General features: G+C 48.4%; 1 protein-coding gene across 13 annotated transcripts in view; it reads right to left on the bottom strand.

Moving 5' to 3' along the window:
* Positions 1 to 4,454: 4,454 nt before the first annotated feature.
* RBFOX2 (RNA binding fox-1 homolog 2) overlaps positions 4,455 to 14,446 on the bottom strand; it is a 172,027-nt gene continuing 162,035 nt past the window's right edge. For 11 of the 13 annotated variants that reach the window (XM_069002901.1, XM_069002900.1, XM_069002904.1 and 8 more), the window contains 3 exons: positions 12,906 to 12,994; positions 11,903 to 11,975; positions 4,455 to 10,783 (listed from right to left, as the gene is read on the bottom strand). In XM_069002901.1, coding sequence (XP_068859002.1) covers positions 10,739 to 10,783; positions 11,903 to 11,975; positions 12,906 to 12,994 — 207 coding nt within the window. In that variant the 3' untranslated portion in view covers positions 4,455 to 10,738. Of the gene's footprint in view, positions 10,784 to 11,902; positions 11,976 to 12,905; positions 12,995 to 14,446 lie in introns of those variants that run through there. The other 2 variants (XM_069002909.1, XR_011147934.1) reach the window with 2 other exon arrangements.

Here is a 14,446-nt window from a genome sequence, read left to right as displayed (position 1 = left end):
GGCCTCCCCTCCAGAGCTAATGACCCTCTCAACCACGGCAGGACCTGGATCCCAACCAGGGATGAGTCGGCTTCACCACAGCTGTCATCTCCCATGCTTCAAGGCTGTCTCACCCAATCTGACCCTGTGAAGTGTGTCAGACTCACCTCTCCAGACCTCTGGATGCACTGGCTCTCAGCTCAGCGCTGGTCACGTCACAGTGTTTGTGGGGAGCAAGGGGGTCATTTCTGTTCCTGTACCACAAACCCCACTGCAGGTCCCCAAAGAAATAAGAGTGTTATCCCTGGGTCACTGCTCTGCAGCCAGCTCAGCCCTCCCCCTCAAGGCCACTGTGCAAGGTCAGCACACACCAGCTTTTCCCCAACTCTGACTTTTTCATTTTCTCCCCAAACTTTTCCATCAGCCCTCCACAACACAGGCGCAAAGCTTCCTACCACCTGTGCAAAGCTTTGCATGGATGGCACCGATTCTCCCTTTTCCTTTCTCACCTTCAAGCCCTGCAGCCGAGTGGGACAGCAGAGCAGGCAGCTCACCCACATTCGCTCTGGGGTGCGCCGAAATCCCTCCCCAGCCCCTTGTGCTGTGGGCACAGGCATCTGCAGCTGCCCTGCACTGGGGGAGAGCGCGGGGACAGCCGGCAGCACCCACGTGAGCCGCGCTCGGCCAGGAGCAGGAGCTATTTCTGGAGAGCCGCTTCTCGTGGAGCAGAAGCGGCAGAACTCAGAAGCACTGACCGAAAAAGAAAAGCCCTGGTGTTTCGAACGGGAAGCGAGGTTTCCCAGCCTCCTGCCGGGAAGGACGGGTGACATCCTTGAAAAAATAAGAGAGGACTGCAGCGCTCTGTGGCAGCAGGGCTCCAGAGGAGCTCAAAGGCTACTTCAGTAAGACCGTAAACACGCCAGATCCGCTGTTGTTGCAGAGCTCCGTGAAATCGGTGATGTCTGAGCGGAGTTCAGCTGGAGAGCGCTGGTGCTATAAAAAACAAAGTGACTTTGGGCTTTGACACTTCCTCCTGACACACAAAAAGGTGATTTGTGATTCAAAAGACAAGGAATTTATCATCAAAAGGAGCTGGGACAGAGCTCAGTGTTTACACGTGGAAGAACAAGACAGGCACCAAGAGCAGATATATTTATACTCATCCATTAATAAAAGAAGCCAAGTCAACCATACCTTTGTGCTAAAGTTAGAGCACAGCACTCTGCATGTCCTTAAAAAGGCAAGAAAGTTTCCACAAACTGGGACAGCTGCTCCCAGTGCCGGCTCTGTGCATCTCCTCCTTGGCGCACACAGGGACCCCGGCATCAGTGTGCTGCAGCAGGAAAGGGGCCAAACAGCGAGGCTTCTCCAAGTGGGAAGGCTGACTCCTAGAGTCTGGTCATGGGCTGGTGGCCACTACACCTCAGGAGCCAAACAGTCCCTGCTCCACCTTCAGAGACCTGCAGGAGATGCCTGCCTCTTGCCAGAAACAAAAATCCTCCAGTTTCAGCTCCAGTATTCTCACTGCTTCCCTGGTTATGGGGCTCGCACAAGCCAGGAGCCTTCTCCTCTGCCGCGGGTGACATGGGGGAATGCTGGGCTTGGCACACCTGGGCTGGCCCTGTGAGCAAAGACTTGGTTTTGTGGGGCTGCGTCCACCAACCAGCAAAGGGAAGAGGAGCAGCACCCAAGGGTTCCAGGTTTGGGCCAAGGGGTCAGTGCGAGCCCAAGGTGAACAGAGCACCCAGGAGAGAGGATGGCTCATCTCCAGTGAGGTCAGCAATAGGGCTGGATGGGGTAAGTCACTGGAAGCTCCTGGATTAGTATTTGGCACTTAGAAATGCTTTAGCAATCACTAATTGCAGGAAGTTCCTTAACCCAACAGCTATGGCTGGAGTTGCCTGGCTTCACCTGCTGTGTGCTGCGGAATGTTACACCAGTTGGCAGGAAAGACACGGAAAAGTCATACCTCTGTTCCTTGCAAGGTGCTTCTAGAAACCAATCAATTATCCTTCCTGACAAATAACAGATGAGCTCTCACGGTTGTTTTTCTGTTTCCCCTCTCTTCCCCCAGCCAGTTCCAGCCCTTAAACCACGCTGGAAGCAGCAGGAGCCTGCACTGGACACGCTCTGCCAGAAATTATCATGTTTCAGGCAAAGTGAGAGCAATCACAAAAAATACATCTTGTCTAAATCAAAGTTAAGCCCATTGCAGTTTTTCTCCTCCCCACCCTGGTGAAACAGCCGCAACAACCAGCCCCGGCTGCACGGGGAAGGAAACAGTTGCAGGCACACAGGGGAGCGGGGGTCACCTCTCACTTCCCAGGACATGTTGAAGTTGCTGGCACTGCAAAATGCATTTCCCCTCTGAGCTCACACTGAAGATGCTGCAGTTACATGAACTTGCCTCACCTTTGAGCAAGACATAGCACTAGATGGCCTCCACAGATCTCTTCCAACCCAAATTATTCTACAACTTTGCAATTTTCTGCATAAAGACAGAAAGAGGGCATGCAAATAACTCTTCCTCCCACACCAGCTGCTAAGCTAAGCTCTCCTATCAAAGGGATGCTCAGGCTGCCATCTCTGAGCCAGTACAGTCAAGAAAAGTCCAGCAGCAAAATCCTGACAAGAAGTCAGCTTTGCTACTGGCACAGGGATCAGGACTTCTTCTTGAGCTTTTGGGTCAAATCTCCTGATGCAGCTTGTCAGTGCCAGCCTAAGATGCAGCCTTAGCAGTCACACTAACCTCACCCTTGAGCTCTTCTGCAAATTCAGTTTGAATTCATAAATCAGTACAGTGTGACCCGAATGCTTTCCAGCAAACGTTACCATTTCTTGACTCCATCCCACCCTGCAGCAGCCAGGCACAGCCGTGTGGCATCGAGATTCTTGCTCAGCAGCCACACTGGTGGAGCCTGGGCTGACACAAGGGCCCATGGCACAGAGCCCAGGCCCAGGTTATTGCCAAACCCTCTGCCCAGGTCCTTCCCGACGGTGGTACTGTCGCTCTCAGGTGATGCTACCTACACACACAGAAACAAGCACCATGGCTCGTGATCAGCTGTGACTGGCGTGATTTGTCTATTACTTATTACAATTATTTACAGCTTATAGAAAGGGGGAATGTATTAAAGCAGCTGTGTTTGCTTCCTCAGCCAGCTTGCAGTGCATTCCAAGAACCTCTGCTTCCTTTGGTGAGCTCTACTTTTGATAAAGCACATTGAGCACTGCTGAATATTACAACACTTTTACTGACTAATTAGTGAACTCCAGGATCAGCCATTTTACAGCTTTGCCTTGAAACGAAGGTAGGCTGGAAGACCTAGAGCTCCTTTGCTGTGCCCCTGGAGCCTGCCTCTGCAATGCCTTTCTCCCAGCACAGCAGAGCTTCCTTTCAAGACCTTTCCCAGTTCCACCAATGAAGAATCCCTTAACCAGCTTTTCTTCAACAATTATACAGCCCTGATTTCCAGGCATCTAATTTTAGCAGTCACTGTTGAACATCCTCTTGAGTTATTGTTAGAATGAAATGAGGATCATCTGACAGGAACATATCCTTGGTAAATACTGGGAAGGAATGCTTAAGGAGCTCACACACCTTCCTGCATCATAATCGACAATCCTACTGCCCAGGGACACACCTTATCCCACGCTTCTTGTTCCTGCTACCTTGCATTTCCAAAAGCAATTAAAGCACCAGCCTCAACTGTACTAGGCATATTTGGCTGTATCATTTTGCTCAGTTATTGTTTCAATAATCACTTCCAATTAGCCACAGGGATTTATTATTTGCTATTTTTAGGATCATTTCAGTTTAAAAGGCATTTGATTACACTGATCTATATTTGCATGACATCTTTCACTGGAGGATTTGTAAGTACTACACAGAATGTGAATGAATTTCTGCTTGTCTGCAGCAACACTCCTTTTACAGGCAGGACAACAAGGGCAGTGATTAAAAGACGTGTCCAAACTCCCAGAGGAAATTTACGCCGACACAGGAACCCCAGCTTCCAGTTGTGTAACTATTAAACCTGTGCTAACACAGACCGAGGGAGCGAGGGTGGCTACACAGGCACTAAAGGAGATGCCGACACTGTAATTTGAAGTGGCTGTCTCTCCTTTCACTAACAGGCTCAATCACCAACTAGGCTTGGGAGAGAAAAAAAAATAAAAAGGCTTCTTATTAAATACCAAACAATTGGCCCTTTTCTGCTAATAAGCAGCAATGGGAAAGAATGGCAGGGAAAGGTGTGGATTTTCTGAGAGGTTGGTATAGGAACAGATGGGGCTGGGATTTTGCCAGCGTGACTTGCCAAGGCTTCACCCTTTATCACTGTTAAGAAGATCCAATCTCCCGGCTCGTTCTTCACACCAGCTTCCCTTCTTTGTGTTTTACCTGCCAAGGAGATGCACCAGCGAAATTCATCCAGATGTGCTGAAAAACAGACAACACATGGGAGCCAGCAGACTGGTGTTTCTCTCTTTTATTTAAAAACAGTGCTTCATTACCATTTGCAAAGGGTTAGGAAGGGTTTCCCCCCTTGCTTAGAGTTTATAAAAGCCAGCAACATGATCAATAATTTATACACATGGATAGTAATACAAAAAAAAGGAATAAAAGCTAAAGATCTAACTACTCCAACCTTCACAATTCCAGCTACTTGATAATAATAGGAATAACCCAATGAATACTGTATGGTCTGAAAGCTACTATACAATATGATACTTAACGAGGGAGGGCGGGAAGTTAAAGGCTGTCACAAAGCCCTGGGATGCAGATACTGCTTCTCCAGAGTCAGCAGGGAAATGGGACCCTGGGCAAGCGGCTCGGGCGTCCTAGGAAATGATCCAGGGGAAGGGAACGCGTCCCGCGTGGGACACGTCCTGTTCCCCAGCAGTACCTGGCAACGGGAGGTGCTGGGGAGACTGCGAGAAGGGGCAAGTCTGTCACTGCCGTGGGAGGTGCTGCGGCATCTCAGCCTCGCACTGAAAATCTCCAAGTCTCAAAGAAATCAGCCTGTGAGGTCAGTAAAATACTCCACCAGCTCCGTATAACTCTACAGCCCTGGTTCGCATTTGCTATCAGCCCCAGGTTTTAGCTCCAGCTATTTACAAGCAGGATTTATCCTACTAAAAAAAAAAACAAACAACAAAACCCAACAAAAACCCCAAACAAACAAACAAAAAAAAAAAAAAAACCCAAGGAAAGAAAACAAAACCAAATCATATCCCCTGGGGTATAAGAGGATGATTTCGTCACTTGATAATGCAGCCAAATAGAGCTGCCAAAACTACAACACTCACACACAAAAAATACTGTGAACAGAAAAAAATAGAAAAACATGACCAGAACTGAGACTACTAATGTGGGAGGCCTGATTTCTGTAAGGAATTTACTCCTCAGGGAAGCAACAAGCCCCTCCACCAGCAGAGAACTGGGAATCTGGCAAGAGATTTATTGACCCACTTCAGAACAACAACAAAAATTTAGAAAGAAAAAACATTCTTAAGATTAACAGGCATTTTGCTGACTCTGACTGCCAGCCAAATTAATATCTGGGTGGACGGCTTTAGACACCAGCAATCTCCTGGTGAAATCAGGCAAGGTTTTTGGCTGATGCATTCCTGCTCTACCACGAGTTGAGAGGCAGCATGGGAAGCTGGTCTCCTGCACAAGCCTGGGCCAGCTGCAGCCTGTGGCCCCAAGAGGTCAACCACTGGCAGCATTGGCAGCCCCAGCAAAAAGTTGTCTTCCAGGGTCAGCAGTGGCAACAGAGACAGGGCTTGGCCATCCCAAGTCCCGTTTAGGCTGCCATTAATGCAGGCACTGCAGAGGGACGGGGGCTATCCTGACAACTCCTGGCTGGAGCAAAGTGTACCAGGCAGAAACCCCACAGCCTGCTTGCAAAGGGCCCCATTTCACACTCTGGCTATCAGACTCCTGCTTGCCTTATTGACTGGAGTTTTCATTGTAGAAGAGAAGTTTACTGGGGTTGGAGGGCGGAGAGGGCAATCAGTAAGGTGGGGATGGAGGGAATGGGCTTTTCAGACATTAACATCACCAAAAATAGTGTTTTATGCAACAAAGAATCAAGTCTCACTGGTGTATACTACAAAATGTTTGACATTATCCAAGAGCATGTCAAAAATAAAAACACAAAGAAGTTTACATTGGATGTTCATCTTGTTCACTAGGTTGGTTTGTTTTCCCCCCCCTCCTATTTTAAAACAGTGCAAACAGGTAAAACACTTTAAAAATCACCCCTCTGCACCAAGGACAGCATTCCCCCCACCCCGCCAGGCTGGAGGGTCACAGGCAGCAGGCCCTCTGCCAGGCTGCCTGTGTGCTTTCCCTTTGGAGCTAGACTCAGCAAAAGCGCTCCCCAGAGCTGTTGTTTGGGTTTCCCTTTATTAAATTCCTAAGTGCTCCCCAAACCTGTTTTCCACTTGCCTCCATCTTCGTGGCTAGGATGGGAAGATACAGATAGGGATGGGCTGGGGAAAAACATGGGTAGAACCAGGAGGCTCTGTTTTGTATTCCCCACTGACGGAGTTCTGGGTGCTGGAACTGAAAGCCCAGCAGCCAGTGTCTCTTTTCAGGCAGGGAAATGGCTTCATTAACCGTTCCACAACCAGCACTCGAGCTAGCCACTCAGAAAACCCTCCTCAGCTCTTGCTGTGCACTTCACATCCATGGATCTCAAAATGGGTAAGAACAGGGGATAAACTTCAACTTCACTTTAGGGACGGGGAAGCGAAGTCTAAAGTAGCAACAAAACTGCCCCACAGGGAGCCTTGAGGGGTCACTGACAGAGCCCTGTCCGAAACACAGGTCTCAGACTCCGGAGCCAGTGCTCCTCGCTGGGCAAGTCTGCTCCCTCTCAGGCACTGGAACAGCCAAGCCACAGCTATCTTTAAACATGGCTTTGTCTATCTGAACTCATGACACAGGATCCACATAACTGCTTAACCTGGGAAAAGCTGGCTACAGCAGGCTCATACCGAGCTCCCATCGCCTCCAGGTCCTGTCATGGCTTTTCTTAGAAAAGCTAACCCACCTACAACAGTGCAGCCTCCCAAGCATGGGGACCGGGACAACAGTTTGCTCATGTGCTGGGCATCAATATAACTTATTCCCAGTAGAGAATATGCTATACCAGTAGAAGTTACTTTGTATCAGCACAACTGTAACTGCAAGGAAATACAGACCAGCACATCATATAAATAACTCTTCAAAATTTCATCTGTATGTCATCATGTACTGGCTGGACCTATTGCAAGACAGTACAAACAGCTACACTTAAAGAAACATCTTTTTCTCTGCATCAAGAGGAATCCCAGATGCCACCAGGCTAGAAGGTGACAAACAGCAAGCTATTTGCCAGGCTGCCTGTGCGTTTTCCCTCAGAAAGCCAAACCCTGCTTTGCAAGGGACCTGTGACTGCAGACCCATCGCACGGACAAGCACTAGCTGCCATCATTCTAACAAGCCAAGGCCCAGTTCAATTTATTAAACGTAATTAATTTTGCATAGGGAGATATAGGCTTTGTCCTCACTTCTTCAGAAGATGGATATAGCCACACCTTGGCTACTCTGAAAGCATCTCTAGCCAGTTCATAACACATCAGAGTGAAACTGGAGCTGTTGTTCGCCAACAGGGAAGAAAGGCTGAAGAGCTCTCCTGTCACGGCACAACACTCACTCAAGAAACCTTGCCATGCAAGTTTTTGGGAGGTCTGGTGCTTTGGACACCTGGAACCAGTGAGCTACCTCTGGCCCCCAGCCATGCAAGTGTCCCGGTGTCCCCCCTGCAGCTCATTGCTGAGAGCAGGAAGCCGGGCTATCAGCAAGCTCCCCCAGGGGATCTTGCAGCATTGACTGTGGAGTCATAGAGACACTGGCTGCTTAATGCACCAGAGGAGCCCAGCAGGGAGGGACCAGAGCAGGCCAGGCTCGCATACGGGAGGAATCAGGCTGGATGGTCGAAGAACAGGTATTACTCGGAGACTGGGGGACCACGGCCCCCCAAAGGTTGGGTGCTTCTGCACTAAACCCCTCACATTCCTAATATACTTGGGCGGGCTGAAGCTGCCATGCATAGACTCTGCCAGGAGGCAGAAATGGGGCTGGCCTCCCCACTCCCAGGGAGACCAAGTGGCAGGGGGGGATTGCAGGTGGCACTGCCAGGGCAGGGGAGGGCACTCAGGGAGGGAGAACCCAGCTTTTGGGGAGCAGCAGTCAGAACCAGCTGAACTGAATGTGGGAGAGGGGCAGTGGGGGAGCAGCTGCCCCAGCAGGGCTCTGCAGATGCTCCTGGGCTCACAGCCTGAGGAACTGCCTGCGGGAAGGGGAGGGATGGCCTTGCTCAGGCCCTCCATCCACAGCAGGGAGAACAAGTCCAGTAGAGGCTTTTGCTGCATCCCAGCTCCACAAGTCCCCTGGCTGCTCTGCAGTGGAAGTAACTCCCCTTGACTATGACTATCTCTACCACAAGTCCTCCCTCTTCTACCCCAACTCAGGCAGTAAAAGCCCCCAAACACACCGAGTCTCCCTCATTTCCTAGATTTTGTGAAAGCCCCAACACCCTGTTCCCCCCCTCCCTATTTTCAAGCTAAAATATTTATATACAAACAACAAAAAAATTGTCATAACAGCAACAAACCAAACTTTGGCTTGGAAAAAAAAAGTAAAAAACCAACAATAAAATCAGGAAAAAAAAAAGGTGGCCAACAGGCTGGCAGTTTGGTGTCCCCTTTATCTAGCTATTCCTCCAGAAAATCAATAGCTTCAGGGTCTCTAGCTTAACTAATGGCGTCCCCATTCTTCCCATTTGAGGTGCCTCCACTCTGCTGTGCACAGAGAGGCTCCATGTATCACTGGGGAAGAGCAAAAAATGTGTGACTGTGTGTGGCTGGGCCAGGACACCTCCCCACTTGCTTAGTGTTAAATGCAGGAATTTTCCTATTCAGCGGTGGATGGAAAAGCAGGTGTTCGACAGGAGCCGGAGAGGCTCCGCCAACAAACCCATACTCTAAGCTGCCCTTCTGGGGGCCGTGGCTCACCCCAGCACCAACCCATGCAGTCGAGGCAGCGCGGTACAGTTACACTTCTGCATCTCTCCAGCATGTGGTTAGAGCCTGCCTCTGACCACTGGGGTTACTGGGAGCACTCTAGGAGCCAGCAGCTGAACATGGAGGTCTGGAGAGCAGCAACTCCACATCACATCACAGCTCACAGTCCTCTAAGTGTGCTGTCTTTGAAATACAGCAAATTCTCTGTATGTGAGAGCAGAAGGGAGATGGTCTTGGGAGTTGTGGAGCCCTTGGCTATTTAGTCTCTAGCCTTCCAAGTCTTCTAATATGTAGTGTCTATATGGACTCAGCAGACCAGGTACACAACTTTCTATGAGAGGCTGGGCAAAACAAACCCAGGGGCTCCAATGCAGCTATGGAAGGGCCTGAAACAGCTTGTGGTAGGAAGTTCCTATGAATTCAGAGCTTGCACGAACTGCTTCTGCCAGATACAAAACTACTTCAGGATCACATTTAGATGTAAAGGATCCTCTTCCCCCACACAAACCCACATGCTTGTCCCTCAACTCAAGCAGCTTATGCGTGACTGGTTTTTCCTCACTCACGTTATTTGAAATAGAATAGTTGCAGAAGCACCTAATCAGCCCAGGATGAACAGGAGCAGAGCCCTTGCACGCTGGGCCTCAGAGCGTGTGCCATGCTCGACTCTTCTGCTCGCTTTCTTCCTCTGCGAGGCTGCAGGTGCTTCACCTCCCCAAGTTTAACCACTTGCTGCCCGCAACAGAGGTACTCTGCGTGATCCTGCACTGCATCTGCCACTCCTCGAGGAACGATGGGGAGGAAAGGGACAGCAAGACAGAAAGATCTTCAAAAGGAGGAATGAAAACCAAGACAATTACAGCCACCTGCAGTGGACAAAAGTCAGCGAGTAAAAGTTCCGTGTGTGGGGAAAAGATCATCCTCATCAAAAACTCCTTTCAAAGTCTTGTCCCCTATACAGCAGGTAACAGCTGAAGTCTTTGGGCAGGTTGAGGGACTCTTCTCTTGCGAAGTCTAAAGTTCTTACACTGCTGAAACTGTCACAAACCTGTGCACATCAGATGGTGACGGAAACAAGGAAAGTCTCTGCATTTCCCTCATTTCCAAACGCAAATGACTACTTCCCACCAGCATTCAGGTCCCAGCCACAGCCAAAGAGTGCTTCCTTCTGCAGACCAGAAACACGGCAGGTGGAGACTTCTCCCTCACATCCCCCTGTCTCACAGGCACCAAGCACCAGACCCAGGGAAGTAACTCTGTCTGTGTGTTCCTGATTAATTACATGATATCAGTTTCTAACAGCTTTCCTTATCGCTAATCGCCTTTTCCGTGATTGGTAGGATAAGCTATGCACCAACATACAGACACGGAAATGCATTATTTTTACCACAGTTAAAAAAAACCCCAAAAATGAAAACAAAAAACAAACAAACAAACAAAAAAAAAAAGCACAATCTTTGGAACAAAAGAATTAAAGGCAGAAATTTAAAGGGAAAAAAAATACATATTCAAAGAACATAGTGAGGTATAAAAAAGTATTTTCTCTTTTGTTTTTTTTTTTTTGTTTTGTTTTTGTTTTTCCTCCTCAACTTGCTATAGAGTTCCTCTACTAGTAAATATTGCAATAGCCAGGCCTCATGAACTGGGGGGGCTGTCCCATTTGCAGGGGGCTCACGTCACTTCAGTAGGGGGCAAATCGGCTGTAGCCACCTCGGTATAAACTCGCCTGTAGAAATGAAATGGGAGAAAAAAAGGTTGTTAGGAGGAGAACTGTGAAGAGATACCCAGGACTGCACCCAAATGCTTTTGGCAGGACCAACGGTCCTGTCCTGGCACTGACCCACCACCATCAGCACCTCTAAGAAGCAAAGAGAGAACTCTGCCTGCAAAACCAAAGATGTGGCTCAGGAGGGCATGCTCATGGCCAGCCAGCTGGAGGTGAAGTTTGGCAAGTCTTGGTGGAAGGGAATTCAGTACCACAGAGGGGACTCACCAGTCCTAATCTCAAGCCACTTGTCCAGGCTGCCTTTACAGACTGCAGAGACCAGGACTTCTAGGATGCTCTTCACCTCACCTCAAGGTAAAGGTCTAAAATAGATATGATGACTGGGTATCCTAGAATTACCTGCTTTTCTCTCACTGACTAAAGAGAATCCACAGGATGAGCTGAGGCTGAAACAGAGGTGCTACACTGCAGATATCTATTTTTAGGTGTCTTTTTCTCTGAACACATTTGTATTCCAGCCTTTGCAACAACACAGATACTGCACTGGCTAGCAGATGGGCAAGCATATGTTTTCAGCAAGCTGCTGCACTCCCCTCCAATGCCAGCATACCTCATCCTGCCCTTGCGTAACTACTGCTGGCAGGCAGGACACCGAATCCTTCCACTAGTGCAAGAGGGAACCAAGTGAAGCAGCTCTGCTGCAAGATGTCACAAGAACAACTTATTCCCTTGCTTCCTAGAACTGAAAATGGCGAGAAAGGGTATCCTGAATCTCTAACTATTGCTGATTTTTGCTCTATGTATCACCTCAATACAGTTCTACTGATTCACCAACAGTGTTCTGGCTCCTGGCAGTTCTGGTCGCTTTTCATTTTCATTTTTCATTGTAGTAGATGATATGCAAGACCAAGTAATAACTGGTCTCCTACAGCCTGGTTCCTTTCTTAGTGCACACATAGATATGAATGCCAAACAACTGGGAACCCAGCACTGCTGCTAAGGACCTCCTCCTTCAACAAAGAAATTTTTCTGGGTGAAGTTTCACTGCATGATACCCAGTGGACAGCTGTTCCCCATGCTGGAAATGAGAAACAGCCCAAGAAAGAAAATCCCACTTACCACAGCGCCAACTCCGTAGCTAGCGGCAGGGGCAAGGGCATGGTAAGGATCTGCTGTGTACACCCTGCCATAACTGAAGAGAGGGAGAAAAGATATAAAAAGAAAAAAAAGTCACTTGGGAGGGGCAGAGAAATAGCTGTCTGACCACAGGTAATGGAAGCAGCAGCATGCCCTTGCACACACATGTATGCATCCATGCACACACAGGCATGCAGGCAGCCCCTCTGCAGAGAGATCCTACGGGCATGCTGCCATGCATTGTATGAGATGGGCAAGAGAACAGCCTGCCAGGAGGAATGTGGCAGAGGCCACAAGCCTGGGCTGCAGGAAAGAGGTCAGCACCTTTGAAATGACAGCTAGTGCATCCCTTTACCTTTGGGTAATTGCATGATGCAATTAGGGAGGAGAGTGACTGCTGGCACTAGTGCTACTGGCACAGTAACAGCTGCTAAATAGAAAGCAGTGAGGAATTCTCCACTATGAGAGGAGTATAATCTTTAATGGGCTTACATGTGCTAGGATTAAAACACGGCCTCACTGCACAGGCAATGAAAAATCTTAAAGCAAGCACTCTGATGAAGACAATCCTTTGTATCTATTCAGAGCTGCATGTTAAAGCATCCTAGAGCACTGCATGAACTGAGTCATTTTTACTTTATGATGGGGAGAAAAACACACCCACAGATTAAGTAACCTGCCCAGAGCCAGATCTCTGACTCTGAGGGTGTAACCACGGTGCCTGCTTTGTGCAGAGAATCACAAGGATGGGGAAGAGGCCAGGATTTGTGCCAGCTCACATACACCGAGGGCAATCCTGTCCAGGAGCAGAGACAAACCGTGCATTCAAGTCTTCCGTGTCGGGTGGTGCATGCATGCGCGCGCATGCGAGTGCAGGTAAGACAAAGAAACGGGGGCAAGAAGCAGAAGTTCTGTGATGGATCAATGCTCCTTGAATCCCTGAGCACAGCAAGCGAGCCCCCATGGATACCTCTCCCTTACATACCCATCGCTGTAAGCTGCTGCAGCGGCTGCAGCGGCCGTGGCTGCTGTTGCAGTAGCAGGCTGTGCATATCTGTAGGCTGCATATCCACCCTGCAGGAGAGAAGAGAACTGACTTTACAGATACCTGTCCACCCATGCAGAGCATAAAAAAAAAAAATTTAAAAAATGTCACACACATCACAAGGAGAGGAAGTGTTTCAAACTGCATCAGCTCCCATGTCATGTCTATCGCAAGCATCACCCATTACATATTTCTTTCCTTAGAGGGACCAGGGAGGCCCTTCCATTATCCTCTTTAGCAGAAGAAATACACTAAAGGAAGACTGAGCATTGTTATAACCCTGCAAAAAATGCAATTTGGCATGGAGGAAATGGAAACAAGGAAAGACCCGGAATCTTGCATGCAAGGTAACTTTTATGGCCCCTTCCTCTTATGGAGGGGAAAACAGAGGTGGATACCTTATATGAAGTATTTTAGAACGGGGACCATTCAGAGAAATTCCTGGGGTTTTTTTGTTTTACCCTCTCTTTTTTACAGCCTGGAAAACCCAAAGGGCTCGAATTTAATTGGGTCCACAAGTGCAAAAGTATCAATAGCCAGAGAAGGCAAAAAGCAATCAGGAAAAGATGGTCAGAGAAGACAGTCCCTGGTGGTTTCAGGGCTGTCAACAAGCAAACCAACAGTGAGGCCAACCAGACTGTTCTCCCCTCCTCTCCATATAAAAAGGAAACAGGTCAAAGGAATTTATGCCAGAAGAGTCTGTTCTGCTGCTGCATTTCTGCCCATGCTACACACTTGTAGCAAAGGTGATCAGAGGTAGTTACTAAAAACGTACTTAACAGCTGTGTTGTCAAAATGTGAATTCTGACTAAGAGGAAAACCTGTGAGTCTCCTCCTGGAACTCCCACAAGGAGCTCTTGGGGCAGAGCAAGGCCTGCAGTACTAAAAGACCAAGGCCAGCCACCTTTCAGACCAGGGACAAAGGTGGCACAGCAGGCAGCAAAGGGGGCTCTGAAGCCCCCCAGTTAGATCTTTATTATATCTCTGAACACATTTTTTTGAAGTTGGGGGTGAGGGCTTGGTAAATGAACCATAGTTTTGACTTTCTAGAAACACAATGAGCTATAAAAAACCATCAGAAAATTCCAGAATGCTTCTGGCTATTTTTTTTTTCTTCCAGTTGACATTTCAGGGTTTGAAGGACCAGGAGGCAGAGTTATGCTCTTCACCTCCAGAATCAGTTCAACATACCTCTACCACTTCTTCCCTATATATTTTTTGCATATATGTAACTAAGAGTACAAGATCAGCTCCACTACAGAACTGTGTGTTTGCTCAACAATTCTCAATCTGGACCTGGGTAGCTTTTAAATTAGAAGTAATGATTTTAAATTAATATTGGTTTCTTTTGTGTGGCCTGCATTAGCCTTGTGAAGGCTAACATGCTATCCAAAACATGTTTGCAGACCCTTTCCTACTCCAGAGGAAAGGGACTTGCAGCCTCTTCAATCTTCTAGTTAACAGGAGAGAAAGCAACACAG

The sequence above is a fragment of the Aphelocoma coerulescens genome, chromosome 1A, assembly GCF_041296385.1.
Source record: "Aphelocoma coerulescens isolate FSJ_1873_10779 chromosome 1A, UR_Acoe_1.0, whole genome shotgun sequence".
Taxonomy (NCBI): Eukaryota; Metazoa; Chordata; class Aves; order Passeriformes; family Corvidae; genus Aphelocoma; species Aphelocoma coerulescens.
The sequence above is the reverse complement of the archived record's forward strand: the minus strand, read 5'-3'. Positions and strand labels throughout refer to the sequence as shown.